We start from the raw sequence: 22,807 nt of genomic DNA, 5'->3' as shown, positions 1-22,807 counted from the left end.
GATCTATGCACCCAAATTGCGTGAAAATGTAATGGCATGTCAGTTCTAGTATAATATATTTGCCCAATGAATATACCCGTTTATCATCTGCATTTCTTCTTGGTGTAGCAATTTTAATGGCCAGTAGTGTACATCCTGGGCCGGCGGGTTCAACTGACATGCCAACCATTGCACGTGCCTGTGATTCGGTCGGTCGGCACCTTTTCGTCATGGCCATCCACCAACCACTACCGACACTTTGTGGACTGGCTTGGAGCGAAAAATCGACGAACATTTTCACAGTCTCTATGCTTTCACACCATTACATTTATAGACACTTAGCAGCACGCCGAAACATCAATATCTGAGATGATGTACAGTTATGTACTGCTATTCATTTTTGTAGTGTCACACACCCAACCCCTGATATCAACTTTCTCAGCCAAGCTATATTTCTTTTATTCCAATATAAACAGATATTAGTACGTTTTATTTTCGGTGAGAATTTCTGCCACGTGGAGTACTTCGGTTCAGTTGCAGTAATGCCGGAGCCGTTTTGTTGGCGGAAATAGTTATGTCCCTGTCTGCACTCTGTTTCTTTGTTTAGAGGATACAGGCTATTCTACATCTAATATGAAATAGTAAAAATTATACGTATCTCTGTCGCTGTATTTGGAGCGTCGGTTGCTGGTAGTAGATTTGAATGTAGAAATACAGGGGAGAGGCAAAATTATGTGAACTCTTGTACTTACTTGGGAATGGTTTATTAATAATGGGTTCGGCCCCCATTTGTCCGTAATACAGCTGCGATTTGTCTTGGAATACTGGCATGTAACATTGTACGGTGTTCAATGGAATGTTATGCCACTCTTCGATCAGAACTTCTTCTAACTCCTGTAGTGACGATGGAGGCGGAAATCTGCTACGGAGTCTGCGCACCAATATCGCCTACAAAGGACCGTGCTGGTCAGGGAAGACGCTGCAGTTCAGTTGCATGTTCCCCACACCACGATTGCACTGTCCTGGCTGTGTGAATGGGTGCATTATCGTCCTGAAATATGCCATTATTGTTGGAGAACAACATTTGAACCATGGGGTGCACCTGATCATTTAAAATGTTCACATAATCGTTGGCTGTAACTCGGGCTTTGAGAGTAATGATGTGACCAGCAGAATACTATGATATGGCTGCCCACACCATCACACTTCCACCTCCATGCTTAACCGTTGCAATCAAGTAATCAGGATTGTAGGCTTCTTTTGGCGTTCTCCAGACGTAAATCCGGCCCGATGTTGGGAATAACGAAAACCTTAACTTGTCCGACCGTATGACGTGTTTCCACTGATCAGCCGTCCAGAATTTATGCTCCTGGCACCATTTTTTACTCTTTTCGTCGGTTGTTGTCGCTAATGGTTTCGGTACAGAAGCTCGTCAATAAATTTTCGCTTTATAGAGTTCTCGGCGGACAGTGTCGGTAGATATGGGGTCTCTAAGATGGCTATTGAGCTCTGCAGTCACTTTAGCCGCCGTAGTTTTTTGTTCTTTTGACACAATCCGTGTTTTAGCATCCGACGATCTCTGTCATGTAGATTGCGCCCACTATTACGATTACACGACGATGTCCTTCCCTGTTTTATGTAGGCTGTCAAGACTGTTGAAGTAGTTGCACTTGAAACATTCAGTAAGTTGGCTGTCTTGATCACTGATGCTCCAGCTAATCGGTCCCCCCACAATCTGCCCTCTTTCGAACTCTGTTAAGTCTTTCATTGCACGTCGACATCGGCCTCTGAATGCAAATGCGAAGTGTGCACTACTCGTAAACAACCTGCGCTGATGTCTAGTCCGTACTGAACACGCGCAGACCAGCGCAACACATACCTCAGCTGCATTGTTCACCGTCAAACGCAGCCATCCCAGTACTACCACTGTTCACATTATTTTGCCTATCCCGTGCACATACAGATACAAAAGATTTATATAAATCTGTCACTTTTCAATACAACGTCTATTCGGAAGATGTTGAGCCCTGGCCACTACGAAAGTCTGTAAATGTGTTCAACTGGCAAACACTCAAAAATGCGGTCAGTGCATCAATGTTCGGACTTAGTACACCTGCCGCGGGAGCTCCGGAGAGGGGATGGCTGCACCTCATTGGCAGCGGTGTAATCGTGCGTGGCAGGCAGCGCGCTCGTGCTGTAGGAAACGTGGCGGCGGCGCCAAATGCCTGACATCATTTTCATTTTAAGTACGCGTCCACTGTGTACTTACCATAGGGCGGCTTCTTGCTACTCATTACCAGACGCTGCTGACCTTACGAAATTGAAGAACAGTTGCGAGAGCCCTAGTGCAGCAGCTGCTCAACCGGCTGGCTCAGTGGCAGGAATCCCACATCGCTCAGTCGTGCCTGCCGCTCTGTCACTTGCTTTCCGTAATACCTTTGTCTGTCAGTCGGATCGATTCTCCAAAAACGACAAACTAATTAGGGACAGCAATGAAATTCAGTCTTATGGAATAATGCGCAACTTGTACTCAGTTTCAGTAGTTGTAGATTAATTTCAGACTTAATGGAGCATGTCTGCATTCCTACATACAGTTTTAATACCATTATCATAAAAGATTTTGATGAACCATCCACGATTAAGTTAGTTTAGACTGATGAATTTGAAAAGCGACATTCATTTTTCAATGGATTTCCTCTTGTTTTCAGTTGCTAGAAATTTTATTTTGCGATTGCAATTTCGACACTAAGCCATTTTCAAGCATCTACAAAACATAATACAACGGAATGAGAATAATTTACAGTGAGATTAATAGTAGGTAGAACCAATTTTGCAGCCTTTTTATACATTCAAATATCGTATTTACAAGATTTTGACATATAGGTTTATGTCAGGCAGATATAAAAACATAACACGCGCAACTGCACATCAAAGAGAAACTAGTCAGCGATACTAGTCGATATTCCATTTTATGTACTCCATTTTAAGCGGACTGTATCTATCACACAATTAAAGTGTGCGGTTATAGTACGTTAGAGTGAATGTCTAAAACAGCAGAGAAATTTTTTATTTATGAGGTCTGTTTGTTCTTTGAGTGTGTATTGTGGTTGTTCTTAGGAGGCACTCTAAATTTTAATTTCTTCTAGGGCGTCCATTAATCTGCATTTTGTCTCCTCTGTGTAGAACCTTTAAAGATTGCTCGAAGCTGTTGGAGCTATGAGTATAGTTCCATAGATGTGCACTAAATAAAGAATTACAGTTGTCGCTAATGTCTGTGTACTCTGTGAATCTGGTGGAGAAACATCTGCCTGTTTGCCCCACACAGAAATTTTGACATTTACCACATCTCATTTTACGAATTGGTTGCACCTACTATTAATCCCACTATAGATTATTCTCATTGCCTGGTATTATGGTCTGTAGATGACTGAAAATGACTTTATCACCGTCTCTGCAGTATCGAGTCCGAAACAAATTGTCACCTTTCGATACAGATATATCACTGTGGGTTCGGAGTTTATACCTGATTTCGTATAGCATTTGGTTCTTCTTGGCAAAATGAAACCGTCCCGGTGAATATTTCGTGTATCTTAAGGATACTAACCCATCTTACATCATCTTCCCTGGGGGCGGAAGTTGTAAGTCATATCCCATCCTTAAGGTGAACGGAATATTCTCAGGGTCAATTTGATTTTACCCATCTTGTAGTAGTAGACACACGTCGACGTCGTCTTACTGCGAAAGCAGATGGAATCCGTGCTAAATGCCAAAGCTCTTAGGCGTCCAAGAAAGTGACCACGTCGAAACGAAAAGCAAAATGTGCAAGATAAAAACTAGTTGCCGTTAGAAACTAAAACATCAAATTCAAATACTAGTAGCAACTTAATTATGACGTTTCTCGAACCAGGATGGAGCTTGAATAACTCCTTGGCCTGTTATGATTTCCAGCTGTCCTGGTGATATGCCTCTGGCGATACAGCCCTGTAAAGGACGTTAAACCTAGAAACCTGCAGTGATACGAACATTCTGATTCGTCTGCACACAGACAGACTTGTGCTAATAGGTAATATTAAGTACTTGTAGAGATGATATTAAAACAGTCCACGGTAGCCCACATTTGGCGACGCATGTACGTCATTTGCGTGTCGGGACGATTTTGTCGATGGCCGCTTCTTGAGACAAAAGTGACAGCGACTCCGTCAAGCTCAGACACGGCGAAGAAGGAGACGTTAGTCATAGGCCTCGAGCAGAAATCGAACTTAGGAAACTTAACAGAAACGGTTTTTTATGTTGTCCCGGAAGGAAAAAAATTGGAAATTTGTGGTTAAGTTCCTATGGGCCCAAACTGCTGAGATCATCGTCCCTAGGCTTACACTTAACTTAATCTAACTTAAACTAACTTCCGCTAAGGACAACACACACACCCATGCCCGAGGGAGGACTCGGACCTCCGATGGGGGGAGCCTCGCAAACCGTCGCAAGGCGCCTCAGACATTTCACGCAGGACGATCGTACAAACATACCGCCGTTTGAGTCTCGTACAGATTCCCGTATGGAGGACATACTGATAGACATCCCTGGGGTTGTGAAGCAGCTGAATGGGTTGAAAATAAATAAATCGCCAGGTCCTGATGGGATTCCAATTCGGTTTTACAGACAGTACTCTACTGCATTGGCTCCTTACTTAGCTTTCATTTATCGCGAATCTCTTGCCCAACGTTAAGTCCCGAGCGACTGGAAAAGAGCGCAGGTGACGCCTGTGTAGAAGAAGGGTAGAAGGACGGATCCTCAAAATTACAGATGAATATCCTTAACATCGGTTTGTTGCAGGATTCTCGAACATATTCTCAGTTCGAATATAATGAATTTCCTTGAGACAGGGAAGTTGCTGTCCATGCATCAGCGCGGCTTTAGAAAGCATCGCTCCTGTGAAACTCGCCCTTTTTTCAAATGATATCTTGCGAACCATGGATGGAGGGTATCAAACGGATGCCATATTCCTTGACTTCCGGAAAGCGTTTCACTCGGTGCCCCACTGCAGACTCCTAACTAAGGTACGAGCATATGGGATTGGTTCCCAAGTATGTGCGTGGCTCGAAGGCTTCTTAAGTAATAGAACCCAGTACGTTCTCCTCGATGGTGAGTGTTCATCGGAGGTGAGGGTATCATCTAGAGTGCGCCAGGGAAGTGTGGTAGGTTCGCTATTGTTTTCTATCTACATAAATGATCTTTTGGATAGGGTTGATAGCAATGTGCGGCTGTTTGCTGATGATGCTGTGGTGTACGGGAAGGTGTGGTGGTGGTGGTGGTGGTTAGTGTTTAACGTCCCGTCGACGACGAGGTCATTAGAGACGGAGCGCAAGCTCGGGTTAGGGATGGATTGGGAAGGAAATCGGCCGTGCCCTTTCAAACGAACCATCCCGGCATTTGCCTGGGAAGGTGTCGTCGTTGAGTGACTGTAGGAGGATACAAGATGACTGGGACAGGATTTGTGATTAGTGTAAAGAATGGCAGCTAACTCTAAATACAGATAAATGAAAATTAATGCAGATGAGTAGGAAACAGAATCCCGTAATGTTTGAATACTCTATTAGTAGTGTAGCGCTTGACACTATCACGTCGATTAAACATTTGGGCTTAACATTGCAGAGTGATATGAAGTGGGACAAGCACGTAATAGCAGTTGTGGGGAAGGCGGATAGTCGTCTTCGGTTCATTGGTAGAATTTTGGGAACATGTGGTTCATCTGTAAAGGAGACCGCTCATAAAACACTAATACGACCTATTCTTGAGTACTGCTCGAGCGTTTCGTATCCCTATCAGGTCGGATTGAGGGAGGACATAGAAGCAATTCAGAGTCGGGCTGCTAGATTTGTTACTGGTAGGTTTGATCATCAAGCGAGTGTTACGGAAATGCTTCAGGAACTCGGGTGGGAGTCTATAGAAGAAACGAGGTGTTCTTTTCTTGAATCGCTACTGAGGAAATTTAGAGAACCAGCAGTTGAGGCTGATTGCAGTCCAATTTTCCTGCCGCCAACTTACATTTCGCGGAAAGACCACGAAGATAAGATAAGAGGTTAGGGCTCGTACAGAGGCATATAGACAGTCATTTTTCCCTCGTTCTGTTTGGGAGTGGAACAGGGAGAGAAGATGCTAGTTGTGGTACGAGGTACCCTCCGCCACGCACCGTATGGTGGATTGCGGAGTATGTACGTAGATGTAGATGTAGAAACCGCCGAGTGACAGTAATCTGCTGACCATGTTTCATCCGCTTATCAGGTGTAGAAGTATGAAACCGGAATTTGGTTGCAGTAATTACACGTCTGCCAAGAAAGCACTTCTTTTGAAGCGAAACAGTCAGCGAGCCATTTTCGTACATTTTCATAGGAATTGCAGCGTTGTTCAGTTAGAGCGTGTCCCAGTGATTAAAACAGATGATAATCGGACGGACTCAAGTGTGGAGAATAATCCGCATGCCCTAGTATTTCCCAACTGAATGCCTGATCGTTTCTCTGACCCGTTTTGCTGCGTGTGATGGGGCGTTATATGGAGCATTATGACTTTGTGTCGCCTTTTTCCATATTCTAATCTTTTTTACGTAACGATGGAGTTAAATCGATCATTTGCTGTCGGTAGCGATCAGTGTTAACGGTTTCACCAGGTTTTAGCAGCTCATAATAGATGACACCCTTCTGATCCCACCAAACTAAGAGCATTGTCTCCTTTCGAAGGCGATTTGGTCTTGCACTGGATGTCGATGGTTTGCCTGGACTCATTCATGATTCACGACGCTTAGGATTCTCAAAATATAACCATTTTTCATCACCTATCAATATTCAATGGAGAAACGACTTTCCTTTGCTATCTGTCGAGCAGCATTTTAGAAGTGGTCTTTCGATTTGCTTGTAGTTCATGCGGAATCCATTTTCCCACTTTCTGCACCTTTCCCACAGCTTTCAACCGAAGAAAATATTCAAATGTGTGTGAAATCTTATGGTACTTAACTGCTAAGGTCATCAGTCGCTAAGTTTACACACTACTTAACCTAAATTATCCTAAGGACAAACACACACACCCATGACCGAGGGAGGACTCGAACCTCCGCTGGGACCAGCCGCACACTCTATGACTTAACCAAAGAGAAACGGCTTTCTGCGTCACATTCACTTGTTCTGCAAGTTCCTGTTGGGTGTATCATATTCATCCAGTAAGGCCTGCAGTTCGTTGCCTTCGTACTTTTTCGGTTGTTTCCTGCGCTCGTTGTTTCTCACGTCAAAATCACCACTTTTAAATTTTCTGAACCACTCGAAACACTGTCTTTTGCCAAGAGCATGTTAGCGGATAGCTTTATCAATCATTCGAAGGGATTCTGCAGCAGTTTTCTTCAAAGGATAAAAGAAAATCAAAGCTGCCCGCTAATCGTAGTTCGTAGGCATAAAACTCAACATTTTTACGGGTTTGAAACAGATGCCAATGTACGGAACTTGGGTTATTGTTTGTTGACATTCGTTGTCAGCCGTAAGAGGAAACAGACGCAGTCTCACGGGCCCTACACTGACAACTAGCACCATCTGCGACCGTGTGGGCTGCAGATTCCTCGACTTGCGCCATAGGGTGGTGGGGTTTCGGGTTCCGCTGGATAGGTCAGGAGTCCACTACACGCAACAAGCGGCTACACGGGTAGCAGGGGTTGTGTGGCGTGGGCTGGGCGGTTTTTTAGGTTAGATGGCCTTGGGCAAGTACAGAAAGGGCAACAGCCTCAACGGGTGCGGGGCAAAGTCAGGACATGCGGGGACCAAGCAGCAATCGGTATTGTAATTGTCAACTGTCGAAGCTGCGTTGGTAAAGTACCGGAACTTCAAGCGCTGATAGAAAGCACCGAAGCTGAAATCGTTATAGGTACAGAAAGCTGGCTTAAGCCAGAGATAAATTCTGCCGAAATTTTTACAAAGGTACAGACGGTGTTTAGAAAGGATAGATTGCATGCAACCGGTGGTGGAGTGTTCATCGCTGTTAGTAGTAGTTTATCCTGTAGTGAAGTAGAAGTGGATAGTTCCTGTGAATTATTATGGGTGGAGGTTACACTAAACAACCGAACTAGGTTAATAATTGGCTCCTTTTACCGACCTCCCGACTCAGCAGCATTAGTGGCAGAACAACTGAGAGAAAATTTGGAATACATTTCACATAAATTTTCTCAGCATGTTATAGTCTTAGGTGGAGATTTCAATTTACCAGATATAGACTGGGACACTCAGATGTTTAGGACGGGTGGTAGGGACAGAGCATCGAGTGACATTATACTGAGTGCACTATCCGAAAATTACCTCGAGCAATTAAACAGAGAACCGACTCGTGGAGATAACATATTGGACCTACTGATAACAAACAGACCCGAACTTTTCGAATCTGTATGTACAGAACAGGGAATCAGTGATCATAAGGCCGTTGCAGCATCCCTGAATATGGAAGTTAATAGGAATATAAAAAAAGGGAGGAAGGTTTATCTGTTTAGCAAGAGTAATAGAAGGCAGATTTCAGACTACCTAACAGATCAAAACGAAAATTTCTGTTCCGACACTGACAATGTTGAGTGCTTATGGAAAAAGTTCAAGGCAATCGTAAAATGCGTTTTAGACAGGTACGTGCTGAGTAAAACTGTGAGGGACGGGAAAAACCCACCGTGGTACAACAACAAAGTTAGGAAACTACTGCGAAAGCAAAGAGAGCTCCACTCCAAGTTTAAACGCAGCCAAAACCTCTCAGACAAACAGAAGCTAAACGATGTCAAAGTTAGCGTAAGGAGGGCTATGCGTGAAGCGTTCATTGAATTCGAAAGTAAAATTCTATGTACCGACTTGACAAAAAATCCTAGGAAGTTCTGGTCTTACGTTAAATCAGTAAGTGGCTCGAAACAGCATATCCAGACACTACGGGATGATGATGGCATTGAAACAGAGGATGACACGCGTAAAGCTGAAATACTAAACACCTTTTTCCAAAGCTGTTTCACAGAGGAAGACCGCACTGCAATTCCTTCTCTAAATCCTCGCACAAACGAAAAAATGGCTGACATCGAAATAAGTGTCCAAGGAATAGAAAAGCAACTGGAATCACTCAATAGAGGAAAGTCCACTGGACCTGACGGGATACCAATTCGATTCTACACAGAGTACGCGAAAGAACTTGCCCCCCTTCTAACAGCCGTGTACCGCAAGTCTCTAGAGGAACGGAGGGTTCCAAATGATTGGAAAAGAGCACAGATAGTCCCAGTCTTCAAGAAGGGTCGTCGAGCAGATGCGCAAAACTATAGACCTATATCTCTTACGTCGATCTCTTGTAGAATTTTAGAACATGTTTTTTGCTCGCGTATCATGTTATTTATGGATACCCAGAATCTACTATGTAGGAATCAACATGGATTCCGGAAACAGCGATCGTGTGAGACCCAACTCGCCTTATTTGTTCATGAGACCCAGAAAATATTAGATACAGGCTCCCAGGTAGATGCTATTTTTCTTGACTTCCGGAAGGCGTTCGATACAGTTCCGCACTGTCGCCTGATAAACAAAGTAAGAGCCTACGGAATATCAGACCAGCTGTGTGGCTGGATTGAAGAGTTTTTAGCAAACAGAACACAGCATGTTGTTATCAATGGAGAGACGTCTACAGACGTTAAAGTAACCTCTGGCGTGCCACAGGGGAGTGTTATGGGACCATTGCTTTTCACAATATATATAAATGACTTAGTAGATAGTGTCGGAAGTTCCATGCGGCTTTTCGCGGATGATGCTGTAGTATACAGAGAAGTTGCTGCATTAGAAAATTGTAGCGAAATACAGGAAGATCTGCAGCGGATAGGCACTTGGTGCAGGGAGTGGCAACTGACCCTTAACATAGACAAATGTAATGTATTGCGAATACATAGAAAGAAGGATCCTTTATTGTATGATTATATGATAGCGGAACAAACACTGGTAGCAGTTACTTCTGCAAAATATCTGGGAGTATGCGTACGGAACGATTTGAAGTGGAATGATCATATAAAATTAATTGTTGGTAAGGCGGGTACCAGGTTGAGATTCATTGGGAGAGTGCTTAGAAAATGTAGTCCATCAACAAAGGAGGTGGCTTACAAAACACTCGTTCGACCTATACTTGAGTATTGCTCATCAGTGTGGGATCCGTACCAGGTCGGGTTGACGGAGGAGATAGAGAAGATCCAAAGAAGAGCGGCGCGTTTCGTCACTGGGTTGTTTGGTAACCGTGATAGCGTTACGGAGATGTTTAATAAACTCAAGTGGCAGACTCTGCAAGAGAGGCGCTCTGCATCGCGGTGTAGCTTGCTCGCCAGGTTTCGAGAGGGTGCGTTTCTGGATGAGGTATCGAATATATTGCTTCCCCCTACTTATACTTCCCGAGGAGATCACGAATGTAAAATTAGAGAGATTAGAGCGCGCACGGAGGCTTTCAGACAGTCGTTCTTCCCGCGAACCATACGCGACTGGAACAGGAAAGGGAGGTAATGACAGTGGCACGTAAAGTGCCCTCCGCCACACACCGTTGGGTGGCTTGCGGAGTATCAATGTAAATGTAAATGTAAATGTATAGGGAAATTCCGGTTTCATACTTCTACGCCTGGTATTTCATCTAGCCTTAGAGGCCAGGCGCTTTTAATTAATCTCGAGCGGGGACTGTCCAGGGGCAACAACACAAACTGCGCTTGAGAATTTCGCAGTACCGTGTGTTTTTCCCACAAACACCAAGTTTTAAATTATCGGCGGTTTTCGCTGTCTGTGGTTGGAGAGCGTTTAGCGTGTTGTCTGGGAGACAGCAACGGTATTTTTTCTTTCTTTTTTTGAAGTCAGGAACAGGCTAAACGATCATATTATCTGGTACATATCTTTTTAAGGCAGACGTTTTCAGTAGAGCGGTCAATATCGAGTACTTACCTAGAAGAATTCCAAAAGAAATGAAAGAAAGTGAGATGAGGCTCGAGTAACTGTGATACGCAACAGCTGTGTTCGTTAGCAGTCTCCTTCTCGAATGAGCGCGAAGGACGAGAGTCGGCGTAGCGACAGCACGGGACGGCTGGCAGTAGCGGCGGCTGCCGTGCTTGACTCGCAGAGCACAGCACGGCGTAATGACGGAGTGGCGGCAGGGCGGCTGTAGCCTCCAGCCACGACGCCGACCACACAGGGAGAGCAGAGCGTGCCGGCCGCTGCTATGGTCCGGTCCGGTTAGCTCGCACCACACGTCCGCCGCCTTGCTAGCAGAAGAGCTGCTTAGCTGGCCGGGAAGGCGCTGCCGGCTTCCCCGTGCTCCGTGGCGCTCTCCCAAAGAAGCAGCCGTTCATAATACACTGCTGGCCATTAAAGTTGCTACACTAAGAAGAAATGCAAATGATAAACGGGTATTCATTGGACAAATATATTATACTAGAACCGACATGTGATTACATTTTCACGCAGTTTGGGTGTATAGATCCTGAGAAATATCAGTACCCAGAACAACCACCTCTGGCCGTAATAACGGCCTCGAAACGCCTGGGCATTGAGTCAAACAGAGCTTGGATGGCGTGTACAGGTACAGCTGCCCATGCAGCTTCAACACGATACCACAGCTCATGAAGAGTAGTGCCTGGTGTATTGTGACGAGCCAGTTGCTCAGCCACCACTGACCAGACGTTTTCAACTGGTGAGAAATCTGGAGAATATGCTGGCCAGGGCAGCAGTCGAACATTTTCTGTATCCAGAAAGGCCCGTTCAGCACCTGCAACATGCAGTGTTGCATTATCCTGCTGAAATGTAGGGTTTTGCAGGGATCGAATGAAAGGTAGAGCCACGGGTCCCAAATGTAACGTCCACTGTTCAAAGCCGTCAATGCGAACAAGAGTTGACTGAGACGTGTAACCAATGGCACCCATACCACCACGCCGAGTGATACGCCAGTATGGCGATGCCGAATGTGCGTTCACCGCGATGTCGCTAAACACGGATGCGACCATCATGATGCTGTAAACAGAACCTGGATTCATCCGAAAAAATGACGTTTTGCCATTCGTGGACCCAAGTTCGTCGTTGAGTACACCATCGCAGGCGCTCCTGTCTGTGATGCAGCGTCGAGGGTAACCGCAGCCACGGTCTCCGAGCTGATAGTCCATGCTGCTGCAAACTTCGTCGAACAGTTCGTGCAGATGGTTGTTGTCTTGCAAACGTCCCCATCTGTTGACTCAGGGATCGAGACGTGGCTGCACGATCCGTTACAGCCATGCGGATAAAACGCCTGTCATCTCGACTGCTAGTGATACGAGGCCTTTGGAATCCAGCACGGCGTTCCGTATTACCCTCCTGAACCCACCGATTCCATATTCTGCTTACAGTAATTGGATGTCGACCAACGCGAGCAGCAATGTCGCGATACGATAAACCGCAATCGCGGTAGGCTACAATCCGACTTTTATCAAAGTCGTAAACGTGATGGTACGCATTTCTCTTCCTTACACGAGGCATCACAACAACGTTTTACCAGGCAACGCCGGTCAACTGCTGTTTGTGCATGAGAAATCGGTTGGAAACTTTCCCCATGTCAGCACGTTGTAAGTGTCGCCGCCGGCGCCAGCATTGTGTGAATGCTCTGAAAAGCTAATCGTTTGCATATCACAGAATCTTCTTCTTGTGGGTTAAATTTTGCGTCTGTAGCACGTCATCTTCGTGGTGTAGCAATTTTAATGGCCAGTAGTGTAAATATGACACATGGTGACACTGTTCCCTATCAACAAAGTGACAAAAGAATTACAGAGATTGTTAGAACTGCAGGTTTCGTAACAATTACCTACTCAAAAAGCATTCTGTAAACGCAAAAGAACGACAACTAAATACAGGGTGCTTAAAAATGGTCTTTACAATTTCAAAAATTCATATAAATTTATTGAAAGAACATACAGAGCTGGGTTTAGTGTTATTTTGTAGGGAAACACATCAAGCTTTTTTTTCCCTTAAACTAAAGATGTTACTTGCGACTTCCGTTGGTTACGTTGGACACATCCCATCGGAAGTCAATTTCTTCCCAAGCTGGCTGTAGCATTTCAGGTGTTACTTGCTCAATGGCGGCGCAGATTCTTGCTCCAAGTTCAGGTAGAGAAACCGGCGCAGCAGGAAGAAACACACGACATCGTTGATGAATCCCCATAAAAAAGAAAATCGAGTGGTGTCGGGTCTGGGGAACGTGGGGGCCATGCAATTGGCGCGTCACAGCCAGTCCATTGACCTGGAAAGCGGTCGCTGAGAAAATCCCGAACGTCAGGCAGGTAGTGGGGTGGTGCACCATCTGGCAAGAAGTAAACACTTCGTTCTTAGTCATCCTCATCTATCCGTGATATGAAAAATTGTTGTAATAACACGTCCACGTACACTATCTCGTTGATGGTTTTCTCAAGGAAAAAAAAGGGGCCGTACAGTTTGTTCTTGCTCAATGCACAAAAAATGTTCTGTTGGGACTATCACGAACATGTTGCAATGTTTGATGTGGATTTTCACTGTTCATATCCTACAGTTATGTGCCACTTAAGTGAAAAGTCGACTCGTCACAATTTTAGACGAACAGTTGGTAACAGGGAGGTTCAAATGGCTCTGAGCACTATGCGACTTAACTTCTGAGGTCATCAGTCGCCTAGAACTTAGAACTAATTAAACCTAACTAACCTAAGGACATCACACACATCCATGCCCAAGGCAGGATTCGAAACTGCAAACGTAGCGGTAGCCCGGTTCCAGACTGTAGCGCCTAGAACCGCACGACCACACTCTCATGTAATCGATTTAACATATCCACACAGAAGATCTTGCGAGCACTTTTATCGGCGTCTTTTATTGCCTGTACGCGCGTCAATCTGTACGGTTACAAATGCAAACGGTATCCCAACATACGCCAAACAGTCGTATGTGGGATTTGCAGTTCGCGGGATGCACGCCGGGTCGATTTCGTAGAGCTGTTGACAAAACGTTGCCTCACTCGCTCAACGACGTCGTCAGATGTGCTTGGACGACCTGATGATTTCCCATGTCTTACCGAGTAGCCTGTTTCTACAGAACTTTTATGCCACTCATAAACTGCAGGCCTACTAGGAGTATCTTTAGCGAACTTGGTACAGAATTTACGCTAAACTGTTGTCGCCGACTTCGACTCATGAAACCAAAACACATAGGTAACACGCTCGGGTCCAGTGAAGGTAGCCATATTTAACGAAACTGCCGCTAGCGCTCCTTACGGTGCGATTCCACACTAGCAGACTACGCGAGACAAAACTCGATACATTCCGCTACAAATTGACACTACAATCACCTCTGTAGGTAGTAAGATTTTCAAAGGTAAAGTCCTTTTCGAAACACCCTGTACGTTCCAGATCAAGTAGATCGGTATCATGATGCCAAGAAGGCTGGACAAATCATGTAATTATTTTGGATTATATCTGATGCCGGTGTTAAATACAATGAAACAACAGATCAGTCTGCGAAAGTTGCCATTAGTAGTGGAAGACACACGGACACAAGACTCTCAAGTACAGATCAGCTCTGGAGAATAAAACGATAACCGATACTCTGTGGTGGCTGGAAGAATGGAATGAAAGTTAAAGCACCGAGATATAAAAGCTACACGTCTTTACAGTTGCTCATACTGAGAAAGTCATAGTTTTCTAAAATTATGTATGCTAGAAGCCAATAATAAACAGATAAATAAAACTGTAAGTCTGACATAAGACGGTTAGGTGACGAATAATGCTGTTAACATTAGCCTTAAATCTAGATGAACATATCGCAGTCTGAAAGTAAACGAGTATGTAATCAATATTACTCACCTACTGCGCTACTGATTATTTTGTCACACCTTTTTTCGGATGGAGCACTCTCATATTCGACTGTTCTGCAGTTTAACTGATGTAACATACTTCTGTCATAAGAAATTACTGAGCATCACAACGCACTAGCAACTACAAGTGCTAACTACGAATAATCTTCGGGTTACTATCCAGCGGTGTTCCAGTTGCTGAGAAATAAATGTACTCTCGGACAAAAAACGACGCACCATGAAGGAATTATCCGAATGGGGCGGAAACCGGTAGATGTGATGCACGTGTGCAGACATACAAATGATTACAATTGAGCTAGTCAGTAACAAGTTGGTCCACTCGTAGCTCGTATACAAACAGTTATTCCGCTTGGCACTGATCGACAGATTTGTTGCATCTCCTCCCGAGGAATATCGTGCCGAATTCTATCCTACTGGTACGTTAAATCTGCAAAATCTTGAGATGTTTGAAGAGTCCTGCCCATAATGCGACAAACAGCCTCAATTTTGGGACATATCCGGCGACCTGGCAGGCCAAGGTAGGGTTTGACAAGGACGAAGACAAGCAGTGGAAACGCTCGCCACGTGCGGGCGAGCATTCCCTTACTGAAACGTAAGCCCAGCATGACTTGCCATACAGGACAATAAAACTGGGAGTACCTCTGTGCCGCGGATGGCAACCAAAGGCGCCTTACTATGAAACGAAATGGCACCACAGACCATCACTCTTGGTTGTTAGGCCGTATGTCTGACGAAAGTGAGACTGGGATCCCACCGCTGTCTCTAGACACGTCTTCGGCCTGAAATCGCATCGACTGGAGCAGAATTATCTTCAGTGTTGAGCGCCGCTTCGAACTGACGTCCGATGACCACCAAAGGCGTGTCAGCAGACATTTCGGTCGGAGTTAGGACACCAGCCTTACGGTCGCCCGCTGTAAAACCAGACAATCAGCAGTGATGGTCTGGCGTGTCGTTTCTTTTCGTAGCAGCCCTCCTTTGTTTTGGTTGACATTCCTGGCATCCATACAGCAAAATGATGCGTCGACGATATCCTAAGCGCCGTTTTGTTAACCTTCACGGCAAGCCATTCTGGGCTTACATTTCAGCAACATAATGCCCGCCCACACACGGCAAGAGTTTCCACTGCTTCTCTACCTGCTTGCCAAACCCTACCTTCGCCTGCACAGTCGCCGGATGTTTCTCCAATTGAGACTGTTTGGAGCATTCTGGGCTGGGCCCTCCAACCGTCTCGGAATTTTGACGATCCAACTCGCCAATTGGACAGAATTTGGCACAATATCCCTCAGGACAACATCCAATAAGTTTGTGAATAAATGCCAAGAAGAATAACTGCTTGCATAAGGGCCAGAGATGTACCAACGCGTTATTGACTTGCTCAATTCGTGAAGCTCTTTGTATTGAATAAATTGTTCAATTTTTATGAACTTGTAATCATTTCTTTGTCTGTACATGTACACCACATGTACCGATTTCCGTTACATCCGGATAAGTCCTTTGTGGTGCGTCGTCATCGTTGTCTCTCTCTCTCTCTCTCTCTATCTCTCTATCTACAGGGTGTTTCAAAAATGACCGGTATATTTGAAACGGTAATAAAAACTAAACGAGCAGCGATAGAAATACACCGTTTGTTGCAATATGCTTGGGACAACAGTACATTTTCAGGCAGACAAACTTTCGAAATTACAGTAGTTACAATTGTCAACAACAGATGGCGCTGCGGTCTGGGAAACTCTATAGTACGATATTTTCCACATATCCACCATGCGTAGCAATAATATGGCGTAGTCTCTGAATGAAATTACCCGAAGCCTTTGACAACGTGTCTGGCGGAATGGCTTCACATGCAGGTGAGATGTACTGCTTCAGCTGTTCAATTGTTTCTGGATTCTGGCGGTACACCTGGTCTTTCAAGTGTACCCACAGAAAGAAGTCACAGGGGTTCATGTCTGGCGAATAGGGAGGCCAATCCACGCCGCCTCCTGTATGTTTCGGATAGCCCAAAGCAATCACACGATCATCGAAATATTCATTCAGGAAATTAAAGACGTCGGCCGTGCGATGTGGCCGGGCACCATCTTGCATAAACCACGAGGTGTTCGCAGTGTCTAAGGCAGTTTGTACCGCCACAAATTCAAGAAGAATGTCCAGATAGCGTGATGCAGTAATCGTTTCGGATCTGAAAAATGGGCCAATGATTCCTTTGGAAGAAATGGCGGCCCAGACCAGTACTTTTTGAGGATGCAGGGACGATGGGACTGCAACATGGGGCTTTTCGGTTCCCCAAATGCGCCAGTTCTGTTTATTGACGAAGCCGTCCAGGTAAAAATAAGCTTCGTCAGTAAACCAAATGCTGCCCACATGCATATCGCCGTCATCAATCCTGTGCACTATATCGTTAGCGAATGTCTCTCGTGCAGCAATGGTAGCGGCGCTGAGGGGTTGCCGCGTTTGAATTTTGTATGGATAGAGGTGTAAACTCTGGCGCATGAGACGATACGTGGACGTTGGCGTCATTTGGACCGCAGCTGCAACACGGCGAATGGAAACCCGAGGCCGCTGTTGGATCACCTGCTGCACTAGCTGTGCGTTGCCCTCTGTGGTTGCCGTACGCGGTCGCCCTACCTTTCCAGCACGTTCATCCGTCACGTTCCCAGTCCGTTGAAATTTTTCAAACAGATCCTTTATTGTATCGCTTTTCGGTCCTTTGGCTACATTAAACCTCCGTTGAAAACTTCGTCTTGTTGCAACAACACTGTGTTCTAGGCGGTGGAATTCCAACACCAGAAAAATCCTCTGTTCTAAGGAATAAACCATGTTGTCCACAGCACACTTGCACGTTGTGAACAGCACACGCTTACAGCAGAAAGACGACGTACAGAATGGCGCACCCACAGACTGCGTTGTCTTCTATATCTTTCACATCACTCGCAGCGCCATCTGTTGTTGAAAATTGTAACTACTGTAATTTCGAAAGTTTGTTCGCCTGAAAATGTACTGATGTCCCAAGCATATTGCAACAAACGGTGTATTTCTATCGCTGCTCGTTTAGTTTTTATTGCCGTTTCAAATATACCGGTCATTTTTGAAACACCCTGTATCTATCTAACGGCCTACATACTGCTAAGAGCCAAGAACCAGTTGTTAGAGCCCGGCTTCCTGTCCACACAGAGGCGGCAACGCCCTCCGCGGGTGACGGTCGCCCCCAGCACCAGCAGCAGCAGCAGCGGCCGGTCGCCTTCCTGAAGAGCCCGGCGCCAGTGATGGCGCGCCGCGGCGCCAGCGCCAGCTTCGTGGCGCGCGTGTCTGACCCGCGCGCAGCCGGCGACGTCGTCTGGACTGTGGCAGGCCGCGACGCCGCCACCTGCTCCAGGTGCCACGTGAGTACCTCACCAGGGCCGACACAGCTCGCATTTCTTCGCTTAAGTGCATTGTTGTTGTGGTCTTCAGCCTGAAGACTGGTTTGATGCACCTCTTCATACTACTCTCTCCTGTGCAAGCTTCTTCATCTCCGAGTAACTACTGCAACTTACATCCTTATGAATCTGCTTAGTGTATTCTTCTCTTGATCTCCCTCTACGATATTTACCCCCCACACTTCCCTCCACTACTAAATTCGTGATTCTTTGATGTCTCAGAATGTGTCCCGTCAACTCATCCCATCATTTGGTGAAGTTGTGCCACGAATCCATTCAGTACCTCCTCATTAATTACGTAATCTACCCATCAAATCTTCTGCAGCACTACACTTCAAAATCTTCTATTCTCTTCTACTACAAACTGTTTATAGTCCATGTTTCACATCCATGTTATGTTATGTTAACCGGGGACCTAGAAACGACGGAGGGGCTCCGTCCCCGCCGCAGCCGCAGTGGTCCACAACCCCACGACGACTACCGCAGTCCACTTCACCCTTCCGCCGCCCCACACCGAACCCAGGGTTATTGTGCGGTTCGGCCTCCGGTGGACCCCCCCCCCCCCCCCCCAGGAAACGTCTCACACCAGACGAGTGTAACCCCTATGTTTGCGTGGTAGAGTAATGGTGGAGTACGCGTACGTGGAGAACTTGTTTGGGCAGCAATCGCCGACATAGTGTAGCTGAGGCGGAATAAGGGGAACCAGCCCGCATTTGCCGAGGCAGATGGAAAACCGCCTAAAAACCATCCACAGACTGTCCGGCTCACCGGACCGCGACGCAAATCCGCCGGACGGATTGGTGCCGGGGACCAGGCGCTCCTTCCCGCCCGGAAAGCCGTGCGTTAGACCGCACGGCCAACCGGGCGGGCTTCACTTCCATACGTGGCTGCTCTCCATTCAAATACCTTCAGAAAAGACTTTCTAACACTTAAATCTACATTCGATGTTAACAAATTTCTCTTGTTCAAAGGTGCTTTTCTTGTGATTTTCAGTCTACATTTTATATCCTCTCCAATTCGGCCATCGTCATTTATTTCGCTGCTCAAATACCAAAATTCATCTGTTACTTTCAATGTCTCGTTTTCTAACCTAATTCCCTCATCATCGCCTCATTTAGTTCTACAACATTCCATTATCGTTGTTATGCTTTTTTGTATCCATCTTATATCCTCCTTCTGTTCAACTGTTCGCTGAAGCGCTTTGCAGTCTCTGACAGAATTACAGTGACATTGGCAAACTTCAACGTTTTTATGTCTTCTCGCTGAACTTCAATTGCTACTCCAAATGTTTCTTTTGTTTTCTTTGCTGCTTGTTCAATGTACAAATTGACTAACATCGGGGATAGGCTAAATCTTGTCTCATTCCCTTCCCAACTACTGCTTCCCTTTCATGCCAGTCGACCCTTACAACTGCAGTCTGGTTTCTGTACAAGTTGTAAATAACCTTTCACTCCCTGTATTTTATCCTTGTTACCTTCAGAATTTCAAAGAGACTATTCTAGTCAACGTTGTCAAAAGATTTCTCTTAGTTTACAGTTGACATAAACGTATGGCTCCCTTTCCTTAACCTATCATCTATATCTTAGTGTCACTACTGCCTCGCGTATTCGTACATTTCTCTGGAATCCAAAATGATCTTCCCCGAGGTCGGCACCTACCACTTTTTCCATTCTTGTCTAAGGAATTCATGTTTGCATTTTGTAACCGAGACTTATTGAACTGATAGTTCGATAATATTGACACCTGTCAGCACCTGCTTCCTTTGGAATTGGAATTATTATATTATTCTCGAAGTCTGAAAGTATTTCGCCTGTCTCGTGCATCTTGTAGATCTTATGGAATAATTTCACCACGGCTGGCTTTCCCAAGGCTATCAGTAGTTCTGATGGAACGCCACCTACTCCCAGGACCTTGTTTCGCTTTACGTCTTTGAGTGCTCTGCCAAATTCTTCTCGCAGTATCGTATTTGTCCCCCTCATCTACATCTATGTCCTCTTCCTTTTCTATAATATTACTTTCAACATTGCTTACGTATAACCGACTCCAATTCTAGCTGCGTACTGCCGATATGACTCACTGATGTAAGCTACAGACAGTTAAAATTGCAACACCATGAAGGTGGCTTGCAACAAACTTCAGATTGGTATGAAATGTACTGGATGAATGGGTATACAAAAAATCAGCATTTCAGCCTCACGAACTAGGCGCAGTAACACCATGTTCATATTGTACGTTAGGAAACGTTACACAGCGGGTTTCCCACTCAGAAATAACACTTGGTTGTTGGTTGTGTATGATGAGGTCGTGTTACGTCTCGAGCAACAAGGAGCAACCTCTACCGACATGTATGCGAATTCGACAGCGGCAGAACTGAGACCTGTCAAGACTGCAGTTTATCGTTGCACGATACTGCTGCTCACGTTCGGCGGGGTCCCGTAACTGTAACCCCTGTATGGAATGCTTGAGTTCAGGAGGGCCATATGCAACACCAAACAGGATCTCAATAGCCCCACGCGACTAGCGCCTGAGAGAACAGGCATATTGTCTGCTCGGCTCTACTGGATATAGCATGATACTGATGCTCGCGTTCGGCGGGGTCCCGTAACTGTGACGCTGGTATGGAATGCGTGAGTTCAGGAGGCCATATGCAACACCGAACACGATCTCAATAGCCCTACGCGACTAGCGCCTGAGAGAGCAGGCATATTGTCTGCTCGGCTCTGCTGGATATTGCACGATACTGATGCTCGCGTTCGGTGGGGTCCTGTAACTGTAACGCTAATATGGAATGCATGAGTTCAGGAGGGCCATAGGCAACACCGAACAGGCTCTCAATAGCACCACGCGACTAGCGCCCGAGAGAGCAGGCACATTGTCTGCTCGGCTCTGCTGGATCGTACACGTAATCGGCTACCTTGAGTCAGGAAGTGGGTTTTTCTTGTAATGAGAAAACTACCCACACGCACAGTGCGGCGACTCTGGAGCACCGACGACTGTCAGCACTGTGACGGTTGTTGCGGGGTCGCTTGAGGCGGCAGCCGAGAGAGGCGTGCAGATGGTAGTGTGCCCAAAGACAACATCGGACACACGACTGGCATCACGTCCTCTTTTCAGACGAGTCCCTGTTCTTCGTGCAGCATCAGAGGAACGTATTCGTGTGCAGAGACTCCTTGGAGAACAAACGCTGCCAGATTGTGTTCTTTATCATCATACAGTTCCACCACCTGAAGTACCATTCGGTTGCCAACACATTCACCTCTGGTTAGCATAACTGGTAACTTGGACAGCAGTGTTGATGCCGATGGCTGTGCCCTGTTTTCGAGGTTCTGATGCATTACCTTTCAATAAGATAAAGCATGTTGGTTGTGCTATCCCACCTACCAGGGTACGTTCGACTGTTGCCCTAGGCAGCACTTTCTCCAAATCTCTCGCCCACTGAAAAAACTTGCTCGTGGGTTAGCAAGATATTGGCACACTACCGATCATTAACCTTTGCCCAGCCATTCCATTATTGAAGTAATTCAAAAGCCAAGATCGCTTAAATAGTATTTGCTAGGTGACCGGTTTCAACACACTAAAGGTGCCATCACCGGATCTGTGAAGACACAACGTGACAGGTTTGAGGGAGGGCTTACACGAGTTACACTATATACATTACTATTAGTACAGTGCCACATACCTGAATGTCGCTTAACATGTACAGATCGTTTGGATATAACGATACATGAGGCAGACCAGCTGATATAAAATCATTGTCGCAAAAAAAATTAAAACACTACTGCTCTCATGGTCCTACTATTCCATCACATGTATAAAACCGAAGTCACAAGATAAAACTATTTGACACATGACCGCAGATCGACTAACAACCTATACAGCGTAACCTGTGTAAGCCCTCCCTCAAACCTGTCATGTTGTATCTTCACAGATCCAATGATGGCACCTTTAGTGTGTTGAAACTGGTCATCTAGTAAATAGTATTTAAGCGATCTTGGCTTTTGAATTTTTATACAGCTGAGTGATCGCCCCCAACACACTATATGTTCACTGCATTCCATTATTGTACACCTAACCGGTATTTATTATGCTCAGGACCATGTAGCATATAAGCGCATTACCTTCTCCCGTTGAAATTCTGGTCAGTTGTATATGCTGGCATGTAGTCCGCTTACACTTCATGCCACTTTGACATTCACTGCACGCCGCCATCATGTTGCTGAAATTTTAACGAACAGCAGTTACGCGTAGAATTGTGTGCTCTGTATGAAACTGCTTATCATTTGTTCATTTTATTATCAGGCAGTTCCGAAGATATAGTAAGCCGAAACGAGTTACATGATCTATGAAATTAAAAGTTAACAAATCGGAAAATAATGTTAATTAAAATTTATTACGTCATCGTGCTTCACAGTGACATTCCGCCTGATCTGCTTCGGTTAGTGTGTAGTGTGTTAACTTAAGATGGCCGATTGACTCACTAGTCCTCAATCCACAGAAGTCTGAAGGCTTCGGGTGATAGTCGTTTGCTTTCGGTTGCAACCATCGTA

General features: G+C 45.6%; 1 protein-coding gene across 1 annotated transcript in view; it reads left to right on the top strand.

Moving 5' to 3' along the window:
- The window catches only part of LOC124795572 (myosin light chain kinase, smooth muscle-like), a 1,044,560-nt gene that overhangs the window by 875,509 nt on the left and 146,244 nt on the right, over window positions 1-22,807 (top strand). The window contains exon 21 of the mRNA XM_047259644.1: window positions 18,016-18,224. Within this exon, the coding sequence (XP_047115600.1) occupies window positions 18,016-18,224 (209 nt within the window). The remainder of the gene's footprint in view (window positions 1-18,015; window positions 18,225-22,807) is intronic.

The sequence above is a fragment of the Schistocerca piceifrons genome, chromosome 4 (genome assembly GCF_021461385.2).
Source record: "Schistocerca piceifrons isolate TAMUIC-IGC-003096 chromosome 4, iqSchPice1.1, whole genome shotgun sequence".
Lineage (NCBI taxonomy): Eukaryota > Metazoa > Arthropoda > Insecta > Orthoptera > Acrididae > Schistocerca > Schistocerca piceifrons.
The sequence above is the reverse complement of the archived record's forward strand: the minus strand, read 5'-3'. Positions and strand labels throughout refer to the sequence as shown.